Raw genomic sequence first — 27,971 nt, forward strand, 5'->3', positions numbered from 1 at the left:
ATGATATTATTGCGTATACATAGCCCAAACCTTTTTTTTTTCGTTAAAGCCTGTCAATGAATTTTTTGCTGCCTGTGTCCTGAAGATACATTAGGAAGTGAGAGGAAACCTCTACTAAGTGAAGGAAATGATCATCTTAGACAATTGCCACTTGAACGGGTGTCCCCGTTTGCAGATATTGCCTTACCTCTTGTTCTGGTAACAACTCTAAAATTTTACATTTGCCATCATCTTCTGTCCCTATGACAGTGGTCACTGGGACAAATAGAGAATTCTATCTAGCGGGGACACAGATAGCAAAACAGTTTAATAGGATCTCTAATCTGTCCACACACTATCCAAAACTTTAAAAAGTTTTGGCTTCACATATACACATTTTTTTTTCCAAGATGTGGATAATTGGTGCTGGCTTGTGATGCCCAGTTTTTTAGGTTCGGAACCAATTTTCAATGGAAAGTATGCTGGAAATTAGTTCAGGAATTCCATTTTCAGCAGAAATAGGAGATATGTTGTCCAGTTGACTTTGAAACCTGAGTACACATCAAATTCTTGAATAATACATTAGGTATTTCCAAGGGATTGTAAGGGATAAGCCAGATAAATCAACACACCATCGTCCTATAATGCACAGGTCTATTCTGTTACTTTTAAAGCTTTCTCTAAGGTTGGATGCTCCCAGAATTGTGGCCATTGCTTCTATTATTTTGGTGGAAAAACATTGCCCTGTAGTTCTATGGATATACACTGATTAGTTGATACAAATAATAATTCTTAATCTTGGCTGTAGTTTATTTTGAAGTATTTTGATCCAAAAGGAAAACCATTTGTGAAATACTTTAGGGTTGTTAATATGAAAGCTAAAATAGTTTTTTTTTAATGCAAGCATTATTACAGGTCTATATAATGCTGTGAAAAAGCTATTTTTTTTATTTGGGTAGCTTTAAAGGTTGTAAAAAAAAAAAAAAGCGGAAGAAAAACATGTGACCATTTATTCCTATGGAACTCTTCTTAATGATAGTTTGCTTGTCTAGTACGTTTTTTAAAATCCTGCCTTTTTGGTGCGTTAGAAAAATTAATCTCCCCATGGAAAGCGCTGCGAAAACACACCCGAGTTGCTTATTTGGTGCGGTTTTTGAGTCACATGTCCTGTTAAAAATGCATATGCGTTTTTTGCTGCAGATCAGTGTGAAAGTATCCTTTAGCAAGATGTTGAATATTATAAAGAGAGAATGGTATTTTCTATGTCCTGGAGGGTTCTGGTACATGGTAAGTATTTTATCCTAACCTATATTTTTCTTTTTTTTAATTCTTTATCAAGGACAAGGATAGAAATACAGCAGTTGATTCTCAGTTGATAATGCCAGGTGGATTATGACAGTAGAAATGGACAGTGAGCATTGCACACTCATCAGAGCCATTTAAAATACATAAATAAATAAAATTTAAAAAAATATATATTTTTTTGCCTTCCTCTGGATCAACTGTGGGTATAGGATTATAACTTTTTTTTTTCTATGGTTGAACTGGATGGACTTTTGTCTTTTTTCAGCCAGACTAACTATGTATGTAACTATATACATTATATTGCCAAAAGTATTGGGACACCCCTCCATATCATTGGATTCAGGTGTTCCAATTGCCTGCATGTCCACAGGTGTATAAAATCAAGCACCTAGGCATGCAGACTGTTTCTACAAACATTTGTAAAAGAATGGGTCGCTCTCAGGAGCTCAAGTGAATTCAAGTATGGTACCGTGATAGGTTGTCACATGTGCAATAAGTCCATCCGTGAAATTTCCTTGCTACTAAATATTCCACGGTCAACTGTTAGTGGTATTGTATTGTAGATTAGCCACTAGTGGCATTTCCCAGTAACTCAGTGCTATAAAGATGTTCCTGCTTAACAACTGTTGAGCTACAGTAACACATAAACAGAGCATTATTTTCAATGGGTTGGCCAACGCATAGACTTGCATTGTAAAAAGGAGCGATACAGCACAACCACTGTGAAGAACTGCAAAGCAGGGACCAGAACCTGTGTGTAATAAACAAATATGGCCACTGCCATGTACATATACAATTACAAATAAACAACAAAATAATATTTTTTTTCTTACAACATTAGCATGTATTGATAAGATCTGATCAGCTTATGGGAAATAATTTTTTACTATACATCTTCTATCTATATAAACATTAAATAGAGTTTCTTCACATTCTTTTAAACAAAATGTGAGATCACCTCTCACTTTTATATAGAAAATACATTACTTTTATATGTACAGTGCTTTCTGTGTCCCTGTCAGTGTTATACATTTTTATTGTGTATGTTAGGGGGGAAGAGAGATGTTTGGGGCTGATAAAGAAAATTGGGCCGCTATGTGCCTCTGCAGAGTATGCTGGCTAGAGACCTCATGTCTCTGCAGATGTCATATTATATGCAGGTCACTGATTTTGTTGTGACACATAGGAGAAACTCCCTGGAGAATGTTCAATGCATTCTTTAAAACCCTTTTTATGTTTTGGGCATTGGCTATAATTAAAAGGTGTTTTGAAGATTCCTGCTTTCTTTGGACTTTTACAAAGCCTTTGACTCCTTGTCTTGGGAATACTTACAGTTTGTGTTGTCTCGTTGGGGGTTTGGGGTGGCAATCTTAGCCTGCATCCAGGCCCTGTACTCAGCCCCTTCTGCTTTGGTCAAATATGTGGGACACGTTTCCGTCCCCTTCTCTATTTCCAGAGGCACAAGATAGAGGTGCCCCTTGTCCCTGGCGCTCTTTGTTCTAGCACTTGAACCGTTGGCAATGGCCCTGCGGGTGAACCACAATGTGATAGGCATTCCCTCTGCAGGCCACGAGTACAAACTCTACCTTTTTTGTGGATGATATTTTACTGACCCTAAAGACTAGTACTCACAATCAGAAAATCGTACGAAAAATACAGCTTTCGAAGGGATCGTATGGTAAACTGATTGTTAGTACATAGCTTTTGGTCAAAATATTTGAAGGGACAAGCACGCAAATTTTTCTCGTACGATACCAGATTGTGCGATTTTTGTTTAATCTGTACAGTTTTCATCCGAAAATACAATACACATACATTACATCACTACTGAATTTTATTTCTGTGGTACAAGAATTTTCGTAATTTGAGTAACCTCTTCGCTTTCAATATGAGACTAGCATGCAAAACAAAATGGACATTCATTCGCCCAATATTCTCATTGTGTGTACAGGGCTTAAATAACCCTCTTATCACTCTTCCTACTTTACAGTGAGTCCTTTCTTGCTTCTCACTGATATTGGGCCTCCATATTAATTTAAACAAAACTGTTGCGGTTAATGTCATCTTGGCACCTGACCTGGTCAACCGCTTGCAGTTTCACTTCTCTGTCATCCTCTCAAGTGGACGTCATCCTCTCTTGATTACAGAGGTATACACCTCACTTCTTCCTATTCTCCCTTATTTGCAGCTAATTATTATCTGATTTCTTCATATTCTCCCTTATTTGCAGCTAATTATTATCTGATTTCTTCATATTCTCCCTTATTTTCAGCTAATTATTACACATTGCTTCGCTCCTTATCTACTCTTATGCAATCCTGGCAGTTCCCGCACTTGTCTTGGATAGGTCGGATCAACTCTGTGAAAATGACTATTCTGCCCAAACTATTATATTATTTTTGCACCCAACTAGTACAGGTTCCATCATATTTTCTCCATTTTGCTCCAAAATAGGATCATTTGCTTTATCTGGGCCAATAAATGCTCTCAGGTCTCTAGAGCAACCCTTTCTGTGCGTAGACTACAGAGGGACTAGGGGTTCTTAATATAGATAAATACTGCCAGGCTGCTCAGATTTCTTAATTATCTTTGCTTCATGCTTCAGCTGTTGTTCCCTTATGGCCCCCCAACTGTGCCCCCATTGCCATGTCAATGCTTTTCTAACCTCTGCTCAGCAACACTGAGTCCCCTTATGCATCATAGCCTACAAGCATGGGACTCCGTGCGGTACTCTGGCTGTCTCATGTCACCCTTTCTTCCCTTGCTCCATATAGCCAGCAATACTCTTTTTCCATCGGGCTTAGACCAACCACAGGCGTTTTTTTGGTGGGTGACCAATGGACTCTCTCATGTTTGACACTTTCTAACCTTCAGGTCTTTTCCTACATGGGCCTCTTTTCGGGAGACCCATGACATCCCTCATTCGGAGTATCTCCACTTACAGCATTGGCTCACCCCAATCTCCCCACTGGGGACAGATACAAAGCTGAGGTTCAAAAATCTATTTTACTTTTTAATGAACCTCATATACACAAAATAAATATTGGAAAAGTTTTTTCCAGAATAATGTCCTGACTTCTTAACTGTAGTTAAGTAAGTACATTCAGGTCACTTTCCTTACATTGGTGGCCAGTGAGAATAATTCTCTCTTACATTGGTGGCCGGTGGGAAGAATTCTCTCTTACATTGGTGGCCGGTGGGAAGAATTCTCTCTTACATTGGTGCCTGGTGGGAAGAATTCTCTCTTACATTGGTGGCCGATGGGAAGAATTCTCTCTTAGATTGGTGCCCAGTGGGAAGAATTCTCTCTTACATTGGTGGCCGGTGGGAAGAATTCTCTCTTACATTGGTGGCCGGTGGGAAGAATTCTCTCTTACATTGGTGGCCGGTGGGAAGAATTCTCTCTTACATTGGTGGCCGGTGGGAAGAATTCTCTCTTACATTGGTGGCCATTGGGAAGAATTATCCATACATCTTAGATTGGTGGCTAGCGTGAAAAATGCTCCCTTAAGGTACATTTGCATGGGTGTTTTGCCGCAGTGTGAATCAAATGAATTGCTAAATGTGGCCTCTGAGCTCCTACACAATAATGACAGGCTGTCAGCAGCTGTAGCTATTCAAGGCTACTTGCACGGCCAGTGATTATCTGCTGTGATTCCAGTGGTTGCACTTTGTGCGTATGCGCAGCCGTGACCACCGCAGGTTATCGCTGGCCTTGCAAACAGCCCCGAATAGCTGCGGTCACCAACATCCTGTCATTACAGTGTACGGGCTCAGTGGGCACAGCTAGCCACTTGCAGCTGAATTCTTGCCACTGGGATTCGCATCATGGCAAAATGCCTTTTTGTTACCGTTAAAGTGGTGGCTGGTGTGAGGAATGCCCCCTTACACTGGTGACCGGTATAAGAAATGCTTCCTTACATTGGTGGCCAGTATGAAAATTTCCAATCTTACGCTGGTGGCATAAAATATGCCCCTTTATACCTTTATATTGATGACTGGTGGAAAGGAGTGGCCGAAACAATTTACATTTGTTTTTTGGCTGCTCTTAAGATACTACAGAATGAGTATTATAGAATATACACCAGTGTTATGTAAGACTATTTCAGAGTTGGGAGCCACCCAAAGACTGATCTTCCATACATCCTCCTACATAAATGATACATAAATGAAGTTGAATCTCATCATGTCTAGTCCATTTGCTTCTCCTGAGAACATACTAGACTTCTAATATATGATTAATGACTATTTACTGCCTTATTTTAACCTTCTTGCAACATTGTCCCTATTTAAATTAAGGGAAACATGCTGATAGAAGTATACCGAATGCTGTGGCTGACCTTTCCTTTTTAAACTGCATATGGCCTGGCTGTTGTTCTGATCCAGTGACTTCAATACATTGATCCATGGAGGTGGGATAACTGCAAATCAGGAGATCTGACTTTATTTCCTGAAAATTTGCTTTGACTGTCAGGCAGCCAGCATTTTCAGAAAGGTCAGCAATAGCAACATACTTTTTAAATAAAATTTATTGCATAAAGATATTTATGTTTATTCCTCTCCTTTCAGATGAAGCTCAGAAACTGTTCAAAGACTTAACTAATAGAAAATCACTACAAGTGCCAAATATTTACTACCATATGCCTCATTTATTAAACCATGAAGGAAGCCTTCAGCCTGCTGTGCAGGTTGGCCTTGGAAGAACAGGAGGTAGGTACTTCCAAATAGAATGTGCAACTCATTGCTAGCTCTATCCATCTGTGAGTTTCAAGCCTGCCATAATGGGGAAAATGATGGATTGAATCTTACATTCAAATCTGTTATTTAATTTTTCATTAAAAATTTGTTTTTTTTTCACTTTTGAAAACAGCTGAGAGTATATACAGTAGTTATGAACAGTAGGCTTAGAAATGATAGTTCCCTTCCTACAGTTACCCTCAACAATGAAAATGTATATCCACCTTAAAAAATTTTTTAATTTTAGCGAAATGCCCGTTGACGGAATCACCCTTTAATCAATGTAGGATAGTTGGTTAACGTTTTGGTTTACTTAAAGCTCAACTCCAGGAAAATGTAAAAGCTGCCCATGCAGTTGGGTCCCCCTGCATTGCAAGGGTTAATTTCTGGTTTTTGTTTATGGGGGAAATTTTAAAAGATGTTCTACTTACCTTATCCCTTGCTCCCCCCTGCTAGCCGGTGCTTTCTTCTTCCTTTTGATGCTCCGGACTGTGGGCAGGACCTGGGTGTCCTCACTTACAATACAGGACTACTGGTCCTGCATTGTACCTGATGACTTCAGGATGCGACCGTCGGACAGAGTGGTGAAGAGAAGCTGCTTCACAGGGCTGGTCACATGGTGAGAGGCTTGTGGAAGCGAGGGTTAAGGTAAGCAAGACTTTACTGTTCCCTTTGACAAAAAAAGAGCGATTAACCCATGCAGTGCCCCACTTCAAGGGTTCAACTTTTTAAATTTTCCAAGAGCTTAGCTTTAACCAGTACATCAAAATGATCTGAATAAATGTTTTTGGGGTTGATTTACTAAAGGAGTAGAACACCTTGCAAAGTGAGTTTTCACATACCTTCGTGAATGAAAGTGAAGAGTGAAAACTCTCTTTGCTTTGAATATCCAAAGATGTCAAAAAAAAAACAAAAAAACAGGATTTTTACTTACAAATGGGCAGCACAGTGGCTAAATGGTTAGCACTTCCGCCTGGTAGTACTGGGGACGTTGGTTCGAATCCCAGCCATGGCACCACCTGCCTGGAGTTTGCATGTTCTCCCTGTGCCTGCATGGGTTTCCTCCGGGTACTCCGCTTTCCTCCCACACTTCAAAGATATGCTGATAGGTTAATTGGCTCCTGTCTAAATTGGCCCTAGTATGTGTATGTATGAATGTAAGCTAGGGACCTTAGATTGTACACCCCTTGAGGGTTAGGGACTGATGTGAATGTACAATATATATGTAAAGCGCTGCGTAAATGGACGGCGCTATATAAGTACCTGTAATAAATAAATATGAGTGGATGATTGAAGTCTGCACAGCGTTATCTCAGACTAAGGCTCCTTGAACACTAGTGTTCTTTAAAGCACCTAGAAGCTATTATCAGCATATTTTTTCTAGAAGCTAAATAGTATTTTTCTATGTGTCCATGCACACTAGTTTAAGCTATTAGCATTTTTTGAGCTTCGGCATCTAGGAGCAGAAAAAAAAATTGTTTTTATGGAGTTTTTTGGAGTGTTTTTCCAGCAGAAAAACTCTAAATGCTCCTAAATGCTACTAAAAGCTCCTAACAGCTTTTTTTCTAGATTTTCATATTTTTTTTCATGTGCATGTACTGTAAAAACGCTAAGAAACTGCTAACACTTCTAAATGCTACTAAAATACTCCTAACGGCTTTTTTTTCTAGATTTTCATATTTTTTTCCTGTTCATGTGCTGTAAAAACGCTAAGAAACCGCTAACACTCCTAAATGCTACTAAAATACTCCTAACAGCTTTTTTTCTAGATTTTCAGTTTTTTTCCTGTACATGTACTGTAAAAACGCTAATAAAACACTAACGCTCCTAAACGCTACTAAAGCACTGCAAAAAAGCTCTACTAAAAAACACTATTAAAAGCATTTTTTTTTCCCCAGCCTTTATTTGAGCTTAAAAAAAAACGCTGGTGTGCATGGAGCCTTAAAGAAAATTCACTTGGCAAAGTGAATATGCCTGACACATAGATTAGTTCTTTTAAACTTGCAAACTGCAAAATACACAGGTGAAATACATATATATATAGAAGATGTTATATCTATTAAACAATTTGTATTCCTGTCCATCCACAGATAGGTGGATGACACCACTTTTGCTGTTAAGGAATACAGCACAGCCTGCTGACAAAGAAAGAGCAACAGGAGTCTGATGAGTTCATCTCTCTGTTCTTTTCCTGCTGTCATGCAGTACATTTGTATACAGTATACCTGATTGGCACCTAGTCTTGCCCTTCCCTCTCCCAAGGCGTTTCAGGTTAAAAATTTCATTTATTTAACAAACTAGAATAATTCACAAATTCCTGCATAACTGCATGAAAGTATGTCTTTTATACCTTTTTGAAGTTCAGCTTTAATGTCTATTTTGTTTTGTTTTAGTGTCAATAGTAATGGGCATCCCTACTGTAAAGAGGGAAGTTAAGTCTTACTTGACTGAGACGCTACATTCCCTGATTGATAAATTGTCTCCAGAGGAAAAACTTGACTGTGTTATAATAGTCTTCATTGGAGAGGTAAGAACTTGTATAATGTCCAACAGAAAATAAAAGGTTTGCTAAAAGATGTATGTGTCGCTACATAACCCTGTTGCAGAACTCCCTGAAATGGTGTAGAAATAATTTCATCCATACTTAATTGTAGCAATAGCATCTAGATGCAAAACCTTGTTCACATGGGGGGTGTTGAGCTGCGTTGATCTACAGGCTCAACACAAAAGCATAAATTATAAAATCATTCTCTATGTGCCCTGTTCACACAAAACATACACAGTGGTGTGCGGGGCATAGAAATGCAGCATGCCTGCATTGTTACACATTGCTGCACACACACCACATGTCAAGCACTGCGGAGATGTATTTTTTAATAAAGTTAAAAAAAATAAACCAAGACACCACATTGCACCGCCCCTACACAATGCACACCAGCATGTGTGTGTTACAATATACGGAGCAAAACGAGCATGGGCTGGTGTGAAAGGGCCCTCACTAAATGAGATTTGGTTTGCAAAAGCACTGTGTATCATAAACTATTCCCTTTTTTAAATAAAATATTTGTTTTCATTTTTTTTTTGTTCATCCTATGCATCTCAAAGGCAATAATCACCTGCAGTCTCTTTGCAACCATGTCCTGACTGTATAGATGTACTCTAGAGATGCTTGCATGGCATTTTTCAGAGCAGGTTTCCTAATGTTGACAACTTTCAGGTTTTCCTCACAAATCCAAAGAATAAATTATGTCTCATTTAAAATGTATACCAAGGCAAAGTAAAACAAATAAAACTAATGCAATACATCTACAGTGGGGATCGAAAGTTTGGGCACCCCAGCTAAAAATTTGTAATAATGTGCATAAAGAAGCCAAAGAAAGATGGAAAAATCTCCAAAAGGCATCAAATTACAGATTAGACATTCTTATAATATGTCAACAAAAGTTAGATTTTATTTTTATCATTTACACTTTCAAAATAACAGAAAACAAAAAAATGGCGTCTGCAAAAGTTTGGGCACCCTGCAGAATTTATAGCTTGCACTGCCCCCTTTGCAAAGCTGAGATCTGCCAGTGTCATGGATTGTTCTCAATCATCGTCTGGGAAGACCAGGTGATGTCAATCTCAAAGGTTTTAAATGCCCAGACTCATCTGACCTTGCCCCAACAATCAGCACCATGGGTTCTTCTAAGCAGTGGTCTAGAAAACTGAAACTGAAAATAGTTGACGCTCACAAAGCTGAAGAAGACTATAAGAAGATAGCAAAGCGTTTTCAGACGTCAATATCCTCTGTTCGGAATGTAATTAAGAAATGGCAGTCATCAGGAACAGTGGAAGTTAAAGCAAGATCTGGAAGACCAGGAAAAATATCAGACAGAACAGCTCGCAGGATTGTGAGAAAAACAATTCAAAGCCCACGTTTGAGTGCACGATCCCTCCAGAAAGATCTGGCAGACACTGGAGTTGTGGTACACTATTCCACTATAAAGAGATACTTGTACAAATATGGTCTTCGTGGAAGAGTCATCAGAAGAAAACCTCTTCTACGTCCTCACCACAAAAATCATCGTTTGAACTTTGCAAATGAACATATAGACAAGCCTGATGCATTTTGGAAACAAGTTCTATGGACCGATGAGGTTAAAATTGAACTTTTTGGCCGGAATGAGCAAAGGTACGTTTGGAGAAGAAGGGGCACAGAATTTAATGAAAAGAACCTCTGTCCAACTGTTAAGCATGGGGTTGGATCAATCATGCTTTGGGGTTGTGTCGCAGCCAGTGGCACAGGGAACATCTCACGAGTAGAAGGAAAAATGGATTCAATACAATTTCAGCAAATTTTGGATGGTAACTTGATGCCATCTGTAAAAAAGCTGAAGTTAAAGAGAGGATAGCTTCTACAAATGGATAATGATCCTAAACACACCTCGAAATCCACGGGGGATTACATCAAGAGGCGTAAACTGAAGGTTTTGCCATGGCCTTCACAATCTCCTGACCTCAACATAATTGAAAATCTATGGATAGACCTTAAAAGAGCAGTGCGTAACAGACAGCCCAGAAATCTCAAAGAACTGGAAGACTTTTGTAAGGAAGAATGGGCAAAGATACCTCAAACAAGAATTGAAAGACTCTTGGCTGGCTACAAAAAGCATTTACAAGCTGTGATACTTGCCAAAGGGGGCATTACAAGATATTAATTCTGCAGGGTGCCCAAACTTTTGCAGACGCCATTTTTTTGTTTTCTATTATTTTGAAAGTGTAAATGATGGAAATAAAATCTAACTTTTGTTGACATATTATAAGAATGTCTAATCTGTAATTTGATGCCTTTTGGAGATTTTTCCATCTTTCCTTGGCTTCTTTATGCACATTAATACAAATTTCTAGATGGTGCCCAAACTTTCGATCCCCACTGTATGTTATACATTAATTCTTCCCTGTGTTTTATCCCTTTAAAGACCCTGCAAGTACGTAAAAATGCCCATTGATCTGCCTGAAATGCACTCAGCTCTTAACTCCTGTTGTGAGCTGATAGTATAGCAACACACAGCATTTTTGTGGACTGGGTGGTGTCAGCCCTGCCCAGTGTCTTTTGCTAAACTACTCAACCACTCCCACTCTCAGATCTCTTAATCATAAAGGCTAATTATTCTGTAGTTCAAGATAAGAAGAGAAGAAAGAACTGGGAGTGCTCTTTAACCACCTTCCACCATATAAGGAAATGACGGGTGCAAGGCGGTTCTCTCGTTCTGGGAGGACGTCATATGATGTCCTCCCACTCTAACAGCGAGTGCACGCCCCCTGGGACACAGAGGATCCATCTGGCTCTTGTCATGTGATCAGCTGTGTCCAATCACAGCTGATTGCATGTAAATAAGGCAATGCCGGTTATTGGCATTTCTCTCCTCATGAGCTGTCACGCTGAGAGCTTGTGAGGAGAGGAGAGCCTTTAATGTGCATTCTTCAGAGGGAACATCTACACTGATCATCAGGGCACTGATCAGTGTAGCCCCATCAGTGCCACCTGTCGGTGTCCATCAATGCCACCTGTCATTGCCCATCAATGCCACCTGTCAGTGCCCATCAGCGCACATCAATGACACATATCAGTGCCTACTAGTGCACATCAATGCCACATATCAGTGCCATCTGAGCTGCCTTTCAGTGCCGCCTATGAGTGCTGCCAATCAGTGCCACCTATCATTGTCGCCTATCAGTGCCTGTCAGTGCCACCTAACAGTGCCAGTCAGTGCCGCCTATCAGTTCCGACTATCAGTACCATATATGAGTACTGCCTTTCAGTGCCCATCAGTGATGTCTGTGAATGCCCATCAGTGATGCCTGTCAATGCCCATCAGTGCCACCTACCAATGCCTCCTAATCAGTGCTGCCTATCAGTGCCCATCACTGCAGCCTCATTAGCACACATCAGAGAAGGAGAAAAATTACTCATTTACAAAATTTTATAACAGAAACTAAGAAAAAATGTTTTTTTTTCCAAACTTTTCAGTTGTTTTTAGTTTGTTTATCAAAAAATAAAAAACCCAGAGGTGATTAAAAAGCACCAAAAGAAAGCTCTATCTGTCTCCAAAAAATGATAAAAATTTCATATGGGTACAGTGTTGCATGACCGCGCAATTGTCATTCAAAATGCAACAGCGCTGAAAGCTGAAAATTGGTCTGGGCAGTAAGAGGCTGAAAGTGCCTGGTAGGCAAGTGGTTAAGATAGTATAGGTAGTGTGCAGAGGACACAGGACAGCTCTTAATGTCTAACAAGAGCAAAAAAGGTTTCTTTTTTTTTCTTTTTTTTTTCTTTTGCACTTATCAAATGGATACAACAGCATGCTTCAAATAGCACATTAAACATATCAAAAGGGAGCAAATAGAGGGGTTAAAGTGGTAGAAAACACTGTATCTTAACTTGTACCTACAGGTAAGCTTACAATCAGGCTTACCTGTAGGTACCATGAATATTTCCTAAACGTGCACTGTTTAGGAGATATTCACATTGGCAATAGCCGATGGCATCACAAGCTCATGCGCAGTGATGCTCTGCATTGAAGGTATACAGTGTGCCATGGACTGCAGAGGGCTGTGCTGCGTCTTCCCCATGTATGTGCAGGAGCGACATCATCACGACTCAACCATTCAAATGGCTGGGGCCTGCAAACCCAGAAGTAAGACAAGGTGAATACGGAAGCCTCAGCAGCAGTGACAGCGTGCCACTGGAAGGCTTCATTTGAAAGGTAAGTATGCCATAATGCCATAATGTGCTAGTGTGCACCACATACTGGAGTATGTGGTGCACACTAGCACATTATGGCATAAACCTGCAGGGGACCCCATTTTTTTTGGAGGTTTATTGTTTTACCTCCTGCTTTAATTGTTAGAATTCACATATGCTTTAAGGATAATGGACAGTGCCACCATTTTTAATCCTCTGTGGCCAAGTGTTTCTTCTCATTAGGACAAGCTGTAAAACCATGCTTTCTGTGTAGCAGAGCTTAGAGAGTAATGATACAGTATGACCAGCAAGCTTATGGTGAAGGAACAAAAAGTAACCCTAAAGCCCTTCACAAAAATAAAATAAATGCTGATTATTCTTGCATGGTTATAACTTCTTCTTCTTTCGGGAAGATGTTGCAAATTGCAGCTTTGTCCTCATTATTCTCTAGCAATTGCTTGTTTGTAATGATTTAAACTTGAATATGTCAGCCATTCTGCTCAGTTGGAAGTGAAAGTCTTGCCAAAGAACAGACAGCACAACATGAACACTATTAACTTTATTAGTTAAAAAAATCCCCTGTGTGCCTCTCTGACACTGGAATCTGTTGTTCCCAGGGGCCTGACTTCAGAGCGAAGTACAGGCTGAGCCCATTCCTCTGTGCAATGAGACAACTATAGTGGCCTAAGGACACTCTCATTGGGCAGGGGCACGACAATTAATGAGGCTTTGCCATGCAGTCAGGGAGGAGGGTTATCTGGCTAATAAATGTATAGACAAACATAGTTTATTCTCTTATGCAGGCCATACATGGTTCGAATTCCAAACAATTTTCGTCCGAAAATTGGACATAAGAATAATCAGCCAATTTTCGTTGTTAGTGGGGCAATGGCATTGGCCGATTTTCGTGGTTCCTCCCCATTTCGTTTATTGGGCATGCTGGAAAATACGTGAAAAGTGACCAATTTTTGAAATCATTGGTGGCGCCATCAGATTACAGAACGAACGACGTTTCGATTTTCGGACGAAAAATCGTTCGGAATTCGAATCATGTATGACCTGCATTAGGCTGGAATTTTACTTTTAAGATTCAATTTTTTGACAGATTTGCTTTAAAGCAATGTGATCAGCCATACTCAATTATGAGGACTTACTCTTGAGTGCACCAAACCCTGGAAGATCTTTTACTGAACGGGTGCTTTGCTTACTGCATTTAAGAGTTGTCACTGTATTGTTTACTGCATTTAAGAGTTGTCACTGTATTGTTTACTGCATTTAAGAGTTGTCACTGCATTGTTTACTGCATTTTAGAGTTGTCACTGCATTGTTTACTGCATTTAAGAGTTGGCACTGTATTGTTTACTGCATTTAAGAGTTGGCACTGTATTGTTTACTGCATTTAAGAGTTGGCACTGCATTGTTTACTGCATTTAAGAGTTGGCACTGTATTGTTTATTGCATTGAAGAGTTGGCACTGTATTGTTTATTGCATTGAAGAGTTGGCACTGTATTGTTTATTGCATTTAAGAGTTGGCACTGCATTGTTTACTGCATTAAAGAGTTTGCACTGTATTGTTTACTGCATTTAAGAGTTGTCACTGCATTTAAGAGTTGTCACTGAGGACAAACACTTTGCTGAATTAGGCTGTTTATATATAGATGGGAAACTGATTACTCTACTAATCCATACAACCCTTTAGCCTAGGTTCATACATGTGAATCGCACAGGAACCGCAACACATTCCTCCGCAAATCGCATGCGATTCTGTGTCGATTTGAGTCCATTCATTTGAATAACTCAAATCGCACCACTTTCGCATCAAAAAGGTGCAGCCAGCTTTTTCTTCACATTAGAACCAGTTTGCATGGGTGTTTATACACATGCGTTCCGGTTCAGGCAAACGTACTGCTTTTGCAACCTGCTTTTGGTGGGTTGTTAACTTTCCATTGACACCCGCAGCAGATTGCAGAACACAGTGTGACTGCTATGTGGTGCGGGAAACGCACAGGAATCGCTGAACTTCCTGCACCGCATCAGTGTGAACTTGATCTTAATGTAGTGGTGAATGAGTTCTCTATTATTATTATTATAGAGGATTTATATAGCACCAACAGTTTGCTCAGCGCTTTACAATATAACAGGAGACAGTACAATTACAATACATTTCAGTAGAGGAGGAATATGAGGGCCCTGCTAATGGAGCTTGCAATCTAAAGGAAGGGGGAGCACCTGGATAATGTATTCTTACTTTGGAGTGCGGCCACCATGCTGTATACTGTAGTAGTACTGGTGAGTTGGAATGCTCGGTGATTAAAGACTTTGTATATTGGATTCTGATAGCTGTTTAAAGTTAATGTAAGCACTGAGAGTATTCTAAGTTACACAGTGGCTCTGTGTGTACTAGTATGAAGTCTGCATCGATGATGGACATAGATATAGCTTTATGAACATTAGTGTCAACCACTGTTCTATCACTTGGTACATGACAATAAACTGTCCTATGTGACATACTGCATACATTACTTCGGTTATACGGGAGAGTTGTTTTTCATTTATTTTCACCTGGTGATACTGCCAGTAAAATGTATCCTGTATGATAATGCTCGCACACCCTACTATAGTTTAAAATTAGAAACAGGACAGAACAGCTGGAACCTACCCTTGTCCTCCTATCTATAACATAGATGGGTGGGGTCCTGTAATCCTCAGAACAATGTAACCGAAAAAAGTGCTGCACAGAATGTAGGTAAGATTTCTGGCAGGATCAGCATGTACGTTTTGCACTTTTCGAACAGATATAACAAATCTTTCAATTGCATATATAAAGTCTATACATGGAGGATGAGCAGATGATTGAAAGGTCTGCCCCCTCATTTCATAGATCCTGTTTCATTCATAGACACTGTAGTATGGCTTCTGTGAAAGAAGGAGCTGGAAAAGGTGGGTATATTCAGGTACTCTTGATGCCCGTCACAGCTCCTTTGACTCCATTAGCCTCTGCTACACCATACGATTTCAGGGGGTAGTGGAGGGTTTCTGCTAAAGGAGGAGACAACGACACAAGGGACACATGGTATAGATCATAAATAATGCTCATTGTTTTTGTTTTTTGAGTAACTTTAGGTTTTACTAGACCAAAAGGGAGCAAATAAGATACGTTTATTGTTCGGTTTCACATACACTTTAATAGAAAATAAAGTTATGTGGGAATCTATAGAGCTACAAAAGCGTAAAAGTGGACCTGTCACTTTTTAGTAGACAAGAAGCTTTTTTATGGGATGCCTGTTACACAGTATGCACGTATTTGCTGTTAATGGCAATTTTAGTACAATATTGAGGATAAGCTATTTGATTTATTGTTACTGTATGTTTTATTTCTCCAGACAGACCTTGATTACGTGCACAGTGTGGTTGCAAGCTTACAAAAAGAGTAAGTTTTATGTGTATCCTTTTTATATTTAGACCTGCCAAATGATATGTATCTGCAGAGAATTGTCAGCCAGATTGTCTTCTGTGCCTGTTCAATGATTACTGTAAGTGTATGTTAATGACAGTCCTTATAAATCTTACTGACATAATGATTCCTCCTTTAGAATATTTTACATTGCAGTGCTAATGGTTCATTATCTTATTCTGAGCCACTTACGTGAAGGCCACATGTGGCTTTTGGCTTCCTCTGATGTTGCTTACAGCAGCCTTTCAGCAATGAAATACCTGTCTATCCTTAACCCTGCTGCTTTCTAAATGTCTCATAAGCATGACATCTGTCAAGGGCAATCATATCTTTATTACGAACAGCATTTTTTATTGACTTTTTTCTATTGAACAGGCTAGGAATTCCTCTTTCACTGTCCTCATTACTATGGGTTACACACATTGGATGACATCCTTGCTCTTTCTACAGACTTAAAGCCCCCCCCCAAAAAAATCAAATTTCAACAGGTCATTCTAAGCCAGTGGTTCTCAACCTTTCTAATGCCGCGACCCCTTAATACAGTTCCTCATGTTGTGGTGACCCCCAACCATAAAATTATTTTCGTTGCTACTTCATAACTGTAATTTTGCAGTGGGAGGAGTAGTGCCACGTCATTGGTGTCAGTGGGAGGAATAGTGTCCCATCACTGATGTCAATGGGAGGAATAGTGCCCCATCATTGGTATCAGTGGTAGGAATAGTGCCCCATCATTGGTGTCAGTGGGAGGAATAGTGCCCCATCATTGGTGTCAGTGGGAGGAATAGTGCCCCATCATAGGTGTCAGTGGGGGGAATAGTGCCCCATCATAGGTGTCAGTGGGGGGAATAGTGCCCATCATTGGTGTCAGTGGGAGGAATAGTGCCCCGTCATTGGTGTCAGTGGGAGGAATAGTGCCCCGTCATTGGTGTCAGTGGGAGGAATAGTGCCCCGTCATTGGTGTCAGTGGGAGGAATAGTGCCCCGTCATTGGTGTCAGTGGGAGGAATAGTGCCCCGTCATTGGTGTCAGTGGGGGGAATAGTGCCCCATCATAGGTGTCAGTGGGGGGAATAGTGCCCCATCATAGGTGTCAGTGGGGGGAATAGTGCCCCATCATTGGTGTCAGTGGGGGGAATAGTGCCCCATCATAGGTGTAAGTGGGGGGAATAGTGCCCTATCATAGGTGTCAGTGGAAAGAATAGTGCCCCATCATTGGTGTCAGTGGGAGGAATAGTGCCCCATCATTTGTGTCAGTGGGAGGAATAGTGCCCCATCATTGGTGTCAGTGGGAGGAATAGTGCCCCATCATTGGTGTCAGTGGGAGGAATAGTGCCCCATCATTGGTGTCAGTTGGAGGAATAGTGCCCCATCATTGGTGTCAGTGGGAGGAATAGTGCCCCATCATTGGTGTCAGTGGGAGGAATAGTGCCCCATCATTGGTGTCAGTGGGGGGAATAGTGCCCCATCATTGGTGTCAGTGGGAGGAAAAGTGTCCCATCACTGGTGTCAGTGGGAGGAAAAGTGCCCCAACATTGGTATCAGTGGGAGGAATAGCGCCCCCATCACTGGTGTCAGTGGGAGGAATAGTGCCCCATCGTTGGTATCAGGGGGAGGAATAGTGCCCCAACGTTGGTGTCAGTGGGGGGAGGAATAGTGCCCCATCGTTGGTGTCAGTGGGGGGAGGAATAGTGCCCCATCGTTGGTGTCAGTGGGGGGAGGAATAGTGCCCCATCGTTGGTGTCAGTGGGGGGAGGAATAGTGCCCCATCGTTGGTGTCAGTGGGGGGAGGAATAGTGCCCCATCGTTGGTGTCAGTGGGGGGGAGGAATAGTGTCCCATCGTTGGTGTCAGTGGGGGGAGGAATATTGCCCCATCGTTGGTGTCAGTGGGGGGAGGAATAGTGCCCCATCGTTGGTGTCAGTGGGGGGAGGAATAGTGCCCCATCGTTGGTGTCAGTGGGGGGAGGAATAGTGCCCCATCGTTGGTGTCAGTGGGGGGAGGAATAGTGCCCCATCGTTGGTGTCAGTGGGGGGAGGAATAGTGTCCCATCGTTGGTGTTGGTGTCAGTGGGGGGAGGAATAGTGCCCCATCGTTGGTGTCAGTGGGGGGAGGAATCGTGCCTCATCGTTGGTGTCAGTGGGGGGAGGAATCGTGCCTCATCGTTGGTGTCAGTGGGAGGAATAGTGCCCCATCATTGGTATTAATGAATCCAATGATGGGGCACTATTCCTCCCACTGACACCAATGATACTTACCTTGCTGACCCCTGCTCCAGCCTGGGCTCGCTCGCTCCCTCCCTCTCCCATGGTACAGACACTTACCTGTCAGCTGTCTTCCTTCTCCGGCCGCTCTCCTCCTCTTCACCCGCTCGATCTTCGCGGTGCCGCTCGGCTCCTCCTCTCCAAGCTCCACCTCCTCGCCGGAGATTGGCCGCCTGTGTGCCTCTCCTGAGCTACAGTTCCGGCGAGGATTGATCCCGAGGGTGTGTCCAGATGACAGGGGCGGCATGTCATCCCGCCCACACCTGGAGACGGATAGAGCAGCGGTGTCTCGGTTCCTAACACCATCGGAAATATGTTTTTTCCGATGGTCTTAGGCGACCCCTGTGAAAGAGTCGTTCGACCCCCAAAGGGGTCGCGACCCCCAGGTTGAGAACCGCTGTTCTAAGCCATTCAAAAGGTCATTCTTACTTCATAGCATTTCTTTAATTTACCTCTTTGTAGCCCACGCTTGGTGTATAGTCTCTACATTTGTAGTTTCCCCTATGGGGATGGTAATTTCCCCACCCTGAGGACCAGTTACTTCACCTCTTTTGGGACTGGTCACCTCTCTGCCCCTGTGTCCCTGAAGTGATCTGGAAGAACCTTGCTGTTAGCAGTGCTAACGGGGTGTTGATGGCCTGTCAGTGACTTAGACACCCAAAGAAGGACCCTGCTGGAGTAGGGGAGAAGACTGGAGACTCGAACATGATGTAGCTGTGGCTTTCGCTGCTTTTACACTGATCTGCACCAAAAACACGTGTTTTTGGCTGCATTTTTACTGCAGAGTTCCATAGGAACACATGGTCACACATTTTTCTTCCATTTTTTTCTTTACACAAAAGTGGAAGAAAAACAGATCAATGTGAAAGCAGCCAAAGTCAAAAGGTAATTTTTTTTTTTGAGAGCATATGGTGAAATAGGGGATTCTTGTTTCACCCAGAGTTGGACCTTAAAATGGAAATACCGTCTGCTATACTTACCTCCCTCACTTCTACTGAGCCTATCAAACTGCCTTCTTCTAAGTTTTCTGTCTTTTGCTGTCTTTTTGGCCTGCCCAGGCTGATGTAAATCACTTACATGCTCATCAAGGCATGCCAGGAATGCACAGCCCAGTGTACATTTAGGTGAAACATTGCTTGCAGGCAGAAGAAGGCCTCAGACACATTGGTATCATATTGATTCAGACGTCCTTTTGGAGACTTGTATTAATGATACTGATTCTGTCCTGTATATGTGACCATTTTTCACTGACTCAGATTATGTTGCACTAAAAGTTACGTAGCTTCCCTTCCACTGTTCTGCATGTCAGAGAATGAAGGAGCTAAGTTCTTACGTATATGACCCACTTTATTGGGTACACCTGTTCAATTAGTACCACAAATTTATAATCAATGCATTTAGGTATGTAGACGTGGTGAAGATCACTTCCTGAAGTTCAAACCGTGTATCAGAATGGGGAAGAAAGGGAATTTAAGCCACTTTGAACGTAGCATGGGATTTTCATGCACAGCTATCTCTAGTGTTTTCAGAGAATGGTCTGAAAAAGAGAAAATATCCAGTGAGCTGCAGTTGTGTGGATGAAAGTGCCTTGTTGATGTTCGAGCCCTCCAGTGCTCACTGAAGCGCCAGACTGTGCAGGAGAGAAGCGTCTGGCTCAGGCTCTCAGCGGCTCGCTTCGAGGCTGAGCCAGCTGCCGGTCCAGGCTCCTTGGAGGATCCCAACATTAAAGTCAGGATCTCTCCAGAGGCTGGACCAGCGGCTTCAGCCAACAGCGGGCTTTAGCTGACAGGTCGGATTTTTATGATAGAATAGATCCTATTGGTGCCTTCTGACTTATATTCTGTCAGTGTTTCTGTATACTGAGCCGGACATGCACAACTAAGCATACACTTCCGGCACTTTTCTGTGCTGCGGTGATGTAGAGTGATAGCATAGCGGACTGGCCAATCAAGTGGCCTGTGAGTCCAAACCCAGAAGGAAGATCGGAGAAGATGGAAGCATCATGACAGACTGGACCACTGACACCACAGTGCTGGAGGGGATCGCTTACCAGCTAAGTCTACCATAGTGTGCTACTATGTGGTGCATACTAGAACACTAGGGCTAAAAGCTCCCAGTGAGCCATGTTTTATTTTATTGGTTTTTTTTTTGTAGCTCTTTAATTCTGCTTTAAGCCTGGTTCTTGTTAGTAAAAAAAACAAACCTGCTATAGTCACAGGCTGAAGCACCGTGCTGCATAAAAATGTGGCTCACAGGATGAAACAGGCTGGAGACCACCACTTAATACTAATGTCTCTCCCATAATGACTTTTTTCCATTTAACTACCAAAATGTCATCTTGAGAAAAATACAACACATCCACTGTTGTGTGTTCAAGACATGACTGAGAGACAGACTTCAGATGGATAGAGGGAAAGAGCTGCTCTAGGCCACATCAATGTGCTCTTTTGTTGGAGTCTTCATTCTAAGTACCTCACATAGGCCTGGGGTGAAAGGTTATTTGAGGGATATTAAGACTCTGTTGTTGCCGTACTGAAGAATTCATGGTCCTCAGGGAACCCAGCTCTGCCCCATTGTGCTTTCTGGAAATGGCAGATATATTGCAGTATTTATTCTGCTTATATTGTTGCCATTCAGCTTATTGGAAGCCTCTGCGGTTATTTATAGACGGCTGTATTTCACAAACATCTTTAGTGCTTAGTTGGCTGGTAGCTATAGTAGCTTTGTTACAACGTTGCTTACGGGAAAGAAAACATCCATGCGATCGCGTTGCTTCTAGTCTTCCTTCATGTGCTGTGACATTTATATTGTTGCTGGAAAATCTGTGCCCTCTGTAACCACCAACTAGCTCAAATTAAGTCGCTGACATTTTCTGTTTGCTTACTTAACACAGATACAAAATGCATTTAACCAGCACTGGTTTGGGCTAGTCAGGTGGTACTGTGAGCCTCGGGTATAATGGTGGCCAAACATGCTCAATTTTTTTTTTTTTTTACAACAATAAAATCCAAAAACAATTGAATTGCTACAACTTCCCTAATGCTCATTTTAGTCCCAGTTTAGTTTGGATTTGATCAAACTGAGTTGAGGAGGAAAGTTATTGATCATTTTGCCTCAGTTGGCAGCACTGTGATTCTTTGTTCATGAATATGATTTTACTTTGATCAATCAGTTTATGAGGTTACAAAATGGAAACAGAGTTGCAATCGCTAACTTACGAACATAAATTATGAAAGTGGAATTCCAAGCTATAATTTCAGCCTTTGTCGGCGCTCTCTCCTCTCCCCTGAAACGGGCCGATGGGGAGATCACATGACCGGGCCAAAGTGACCTGAGAATAGGTAAGTATAAGCATCGTCCTACAGGGTGGTTGGAAGTGGAGTGGGAGTAGATTTAAGAGTAGATAGTTGTAGACTGGAATTCTACTTCAACTATCAATCAAAATCCACTTCCTTGTATATGGCATATTGCTTGATTTATTCCTATTGGAAGAGATTGCTCGGAAAATAAATTGATTGTATATCGAAGCGTGGCTACTATAGATATGTTTAATAAGAGATGTTGTCCACTGCAGCCAATCAGAATCTCCCTTTCATCCTTGTTTTGTGCTTGTGATGAAAACGATTCTAATGACATCTTCAATTTTCTAATAGGACTATATTTAGCAGGTATCATATCATTGCTGCCAATGACATAATAGCAACCAGTTAAAGTCAGATCTCAGTAGATTGCAGCTCTAGAATAGATTTTTGCATCTAAAGTTTCACTGAAAAGTTCTTAATTTAGACACTTTAATAAATATTCCTTGAAATCCTACCTATTCCTTGAACTGGCTGAGATTCAAACCGGCTGGCCTAAGAAGTGACTGTGCATTTCCAAAGTTAGCTTTTTTTGTTGAACAGTAATAGGATTATGTTATTGTAGATTTCATGTGTAACTGAGATCTTTGCTTTGTGGGTTTACCTCTTTCTTTGCAATTAGGTTCATGCAGGCAGATCCTATTACACGATATTTCGTGTCAATAACTTGATTTTATCTTTTTAATTAGATTCTCTGTAGAAATTGGCTCCGGATTAGTTGAAGTAATCTCTCCTCCTGCTGCCTATTATCCAGACATGACAAATTTAAAGGAAACCTTTGGAGATTCAAAGGAGAGAGTCAGGTATGATATAGCACATGCACAGTACTCCAGTTTATCTGTGTAAAAGGAGGCTTCCATTTTTTATTCTTCATGGCTGTACAAATTAAAAAAGTTGTTCTGTTTAGTGTAAATGGATAAGTATAGTGTGTTTTCAGTAAGCACGTATTTTGAGTTACAGGCGGCCCCGAGTTACAAACATCCTACTTACATACGACTCGTACATAAAAGAGGCAGCGTGACGTCACTCTGGTCCAGAAACCTTCGGACGGCCATCTTGCTGCTTAACCGCATGCTGCCACCTACTGTCCAGAGGACCTATTAGCAATCCCACATCACTGCATGGCCAGTTAACACTTCCCTATGCTACCATAACTTAAACATTTTTGGCTGGAGTTACATTTAATAAATGTACCTGTTCCAACTTACAGTACATGCAAATTCAACTTAAGAACAAACCTACAGAACCTATCTTTTTTGTAACCTGGGGACTGCCTGTAAAAGTAAGGAGCTAACTGCTGAAGCTGCATTGTATTCATTAAGACAATAGGGTTGATTTACTAAAGCTGGAGAGTACAAAATCTAGTGCAGCTGGGCATGGTAGCCGACCAACTTCTAACTTCAGCTTGTTCAATTAAGCTTTGACCAAAAAAACATGGATCTGACTAGTTTCTATCCAGAGCTGCACCAGACTTTGCACTCTGTACTTTTAGCAAATCAACCCCATTGTCTTTTTATAATATATGTAGTGTAAGTATCTGTATTTTACTTGCATCACCTGTACAGCCAAGCTCAGACTTTGGGTGGTTGGTGCAGGACAAAGCCAGTAGGTGGTATTTCTCTGCTGCAGTTAATTATCAGGTCTCCTGCACTGCTATTCAAGGCTGTTTGGCGTGGCAGAACTCTATAAATGAAGGACTGGATGGACAGAAATAAAAACACTTTGTCATGTGAATCCTCTCTTTTGTATGTCATCTGTTTATTTTCCTGCTTTGGCTAGAATTGAGCTTTAAAGCAATATTTGATGTTCCTTTCATATATTTCCATGCTTGTTTTTCCATATTTTGCAATTGGTTTCAGGTTTAGGCATTTGTCAGTTTGTACTTACACTAAAGTATACATTTTTATGTGTAATGAACTAAGAGAAAATTATTCTAATGTTTATTTGTCTTTTAAAAGATGGAGAACCAAACAGAATTTAGACTATTGCTTTCTTATGATGTATGCTCAGCGGAAGGGTATTTATTACATTCAGGTAACTATTTTCTGTGTATGTAATTAGATGTTTTGGTCACTTTGGCATCCGCATTGTCTCTCTTTCTCTTTCTCTCTCTCTTTCTTTATTTCCTTTCTTTCTTTCTTTCTTTCTTTCTCTTCTTTCTCTCTTTCTCTCTTTCTTTCTCTTTCTTTTCTTTCTCTCTTTCTTTTCTTTCTCTCTTTCTTTTTTCTTTTCTTTCTTTTCTTTCTCTCTTTCTTTTCTTTCTCTCTTTCTCTCTTTTCTTTCTCTCTTTCTCTCTCTCTTTTCTTTCTCTCTTTCTCTCTTTCTTTTCTTTCTCTCTTTCTTTTCTTTCTCTCTTTCTTTTCTTTCTCTCTTTCTTTTCTTTCTCTCTTTCTTTTCTTTTCTTTCTCTCCTTTCTTTCTTTCTCTCCTTTCTTTTCTTTCTCTCTTTTCTTTCTCTCTTTTCTTTCTCTCTTTTCTTTCTCTCTTTCTCCTTTTCTCTCTTTTCTCTCTTTTTCTTTTCCATTCCATTTCACCATGGTGGATGTGCTTCTTTGGTGAGATCAGTAAGTGGAGCTGAAATAGTTCCAAAGTTGCAGCCTACAGTCCTTATAAAGGCTCTCAACTGTTTGTGTGACAATGACTTGAGTTGGCTTTATTTGCTTCAGTCTTGTCTATTGGAGGGTTTGATGTCCCCAGCCCAATGCTGTAGCCCAAATACTGGGCTTCTTTCAGGCCTGCAGCACCTTTTTTTTGGCCTTACAATTAAAATCTGAAACTGCCTGGACTTTCTGTTGGTTGGAAGACTAAAAATATTATTCTTTAGATTTCTGTGAAGGATCTCATTTATCTGGAACAGAGTATATCTAGTAGTAATTCGTCACATACAACTTGACTTGCTAAAACAGCTAATATGCTGTATACCAGCCTTTCAACCAGGGTGGCGTGGCATTCTGGACTCCTCAGGGGTACCTTGGGAAAATGCCTAAAAATTGCCCTAAATGCCCCAAAAATGTCAAAAAGTGGATGTCGCCTTACTTTTGTTACACAAAGCCACAGTGTTTTCATAAGACATCATTGCAACGATGGACACCATGCAGGCCAGTGGCACAACCAATGATGCCTTAAGTTGACAATGAGGATATCGGGCGCCTGCACAGCATCCTTGTTTGTCCCTTCCCTGCCACTCCTCAGCAGCGCTGGTGTCACATTAGCTGAGAGAGGGAGAGAAACTGAGTAAAAGGAGAAACGTTGGCATACTAGCCAGTGTGGAAAGGTGTATTTGCTTTGTAAGATTATATCACTTCCGATGTTGGGTATCCTACATGTGCTTTGTTTTTTCACACTAGCTGAGTTGTGTTAATTTCACGTATTCTGATAGGTGCTCAGCTGGCCGTTTACATATGCATAGCTTTATTCACTATTAGGTTGTATTTATTTTTTATGGTACACGTGCTTCACTTTATTGTTCCACCTTATTATTATAAACTTTTGATTGATATTTTTATTGGTTTGGTAAAAAGTTGTTTTTTTTTTGTTTTTATTCTTCATTGTTACAGCTTGAAGATGATATTGTTGCCAAACAGAATTACTTCAGTACTATCAAGAATTTTGCACTTCAGTTGTCTTCAGAAGACTGGATGATTTTGGAATTTTCTCAGTTAGGATTCATTGGTAAGAAAGTTGAAATTGGCAGACTACTACCGTGGCTGAATTTTAACGGTGAACTAGAAGCATTGACCTCTATAAGCTCCTTTCAGTGCTGTGTTTAGATGGTGAACCTTGTTGTGTGCCACGCTAAGCAGAGAGAATGATTTGCCATCAGTCATTCATGAATGACTGATGCTGACTTATGAACGTTGTCCGTCTGCTTCCTAGCCATCAAGTACTGAAGATGGCAGAGGCCACCTATGCCTTAACAACCAAGACTGATAGAAGGCATGGGCTGACAGCTGAAGTAACTCTTTGTATACACTGCCTCTTTGTGTATGTTGGCTGCCTGCTTCTTGGCAAACAAAGACTCTAGGCCACCTTTGTCCTAGAAACCGAGAATGATAGGTGGTAAGGTATCATCCAATAGTATACATGTATGATAGACGCTCTATGCATCTAAACATTAGCACAAAGGTGTGAGAGCTGTTGGCCACCTGAGTCCTAGCAACCAAGGATGCTAGGCAGCAGGGGCGTCCTGCTTCTTAGCAACCAAGTATTCCAGTCAGCAGTGGGCTCTTGTGTCTTAGCAATCAAGCATGCTAGGCGGCAATAGTCACCTGCTTCCTAGCAACCAAGGACGCCAGGTGGCAGGGACTGTCTGTATGTTAGCAACCAATGATGCTAGGTGGTAGGATCCGCCTGTGTCCCAGCAACTATTAGCTCACTGGATGTTTGTGTGTATTTGCACAAAGGTGTGAGACCTGAAGTGTTTCATAATAAGTATGCCTTACAGTTGTTGTTTCACAAGCTGACAGGGTTTAGTGAGTTCTTTTTTAGATCATATTATAAACTGCAAGCTCAAATAACTTGATTGAACTTAGGAAGCCAAATATGTCATATATTGCCCATACATATAAATTTTCACATTCTTGCACTACACATCTGAATCATACAACAGATAAAATAAATAGCTGTATGGCTGTATCCCATGCACATGTGGTCATTCTAGAGTCATAATTTCCTTCCCCTATTCCCTGTGTAAGTGGTTATTTATCAGGCCACATGGCAATAAATCTTCCAATTGTAGGTAGCAATAGATTGTGAACAGGGGCGGACTGACCATATGGAAACTTGGGCACCGCCCGGGGTCAGTACGGGGCCCCATGAGATGCCCCTGGTACCTTTTTCATAGGCCTTTTGAGTTTGGGCAAGGACACAGGGGCCCCATGATCCCCTGCTGCCCGGGGGCCCCATGAGTTGTCAGTCCGCCCCTGATCATGAACTATTTTACTGAATTATCTCTGCCATCAGTAGGGGATCAAAATGACAAAATTGCATTTGGAATGAACACGTTCTTGGTAGACCTTGTTATCCAGAGGTTATCTGTTGATTGTTACCTAAATCATGAGTAAGACACTTGTACAGCGGACTATAAGATTTGCCATGCATTACGTGTACCAGCTCTGTGACACTGCATTGTCTGTTTCCATTTTAGGGAAAATGTTTCAAGCACCTGACATAACACTCATTGTTGAGTTCATTTTTATGTTCTATAAGGAGAAGCCTATTGATTGGCTCCTGGATCATATTTTATGGGTCAAAGTCTGCAACCCAGAAAAAGATGCAGTAAGTTGCTTTATTTATGTTTTCTAAGCAGGGGCAGATACTGAAATCATTACAGACTGAATGCTGGAAAACAAGAGTTTTGTATGACAAGCTACCAAAGTTAAAAGAAAACGTTTTGTTTCCAATCGAATTTAGAACATAAAGCATTTACAGCTAGGATCACATGGTTTCTATCTGTGAGGAGCATTAACCCCTGGTTCATATATCTGCTGCCGTGCGGGGCGCGTTTTGCGCAGGAACGAGAGCCCATTCATTTGAATGGACTCCCGTGCCCCGTGACACGCAGGGAAGAAGTCCTTGCACTTCTTTTGAAAACGCAGCCCGCACGGGAACCGTGGTTCCCAGTTTGGTTGCGTTTTCCTGTGCGGGTGGCATGCCATTAGAACTAATGGCACCTGCCCGCTTGTCCGCATTCCTCTGTGCGGGTGGTGCGGCTGCACAGATTTCCGTGTGGATCCACAGCCGCACCACCCGCACAGATGTGAACCTAGCCTAAAGGTGTTTTACATCTTTACTGCTACTCTGCATCCCTTCTAGGGTTTTAGTATGCCCAGGAGGGACAGGTGCAGTATCCAGCCCTGTTGCCTGCAGCTTGTCAAAGTGAATGGCAAGCTGTGGCTGGATAGGGCTGAATGCCTGAGTTGTACTCATATTTAGGGTCATATGCCTACAGGGATAAATGGACGGAATGCATGTCTTCTGCCTTCCACGTATTCATGCCTAAATGCATATGGCCCTAAATGCAAGTACCACTCGGAACAGCATGCACCCCTATCCAGATGCAGCTTGCTATAGACTCTGACAAGCTGCAGGCAGCAAGCCTGGATACTGCAGTTGTCCCTCCTGGGTGCAAGGGATGCACGGTAGCAAGACGC

The 27,971-nt window shown here is 41.4% G+C and overlaps 1 protein-coding gene across 1 annotated transcript in view; it reads left to right on the forward strand.

The window, feature by feature from the left end:
- Positions 1-27,971, forward strand: part of MGAT4A (alpha-1,3-mannosyl-glycoprotein 4-beta-N-acetylglucosaminyltransferase A) — a 120,305-nt gene that overhangs the window by 73,314 nt on the left and 19,020 nt on the right. Inside the window, exons 4-10 of the mRNA XM_089693452.1 lie at positions 5,854-5,994; positions 8,415-8,548; positions 16,133-16,179; positions 22,510-22,623; positions 23,779-23,854; positions 25,377-25,491; positions 26,966-27,096. Coding sequence (XP_089549578.1) covers positions 5,854-5,994; positions 8,415-8,548; positions 16,133-16,179; positions 22,510-22,623; positions 23,779-23,854; positions 25,377-25,491; positions 26,966-27,096 — 758 coding nt within the window. The remainder of the gene's footprint in view (positions 1-5,853; positions 5,995-8,414; positions 8,549-16,132; positions 16,180-22,509; positions 22,624-23,778; positions 23,855-25,376; positions 25,492-26,965; positions 27,097-27,971) is intronic.

This window comes from Staurois parvus, unplaced genomic scaffold, assembly GCF_062004578.1.
Source record: "Staurois parvus isolate SC_StPar_1 unplaced genomic scaffold, SC_StPar_1.0 ptg000634l, whole genome shotgun sequence".
Classification (NCBI taxonomy): domain Eukaryota; kingdom Metazoa; phylum Chordata; class Amphibia; order Anura; family Ranidae; genus Staurois; species Staurois parvus.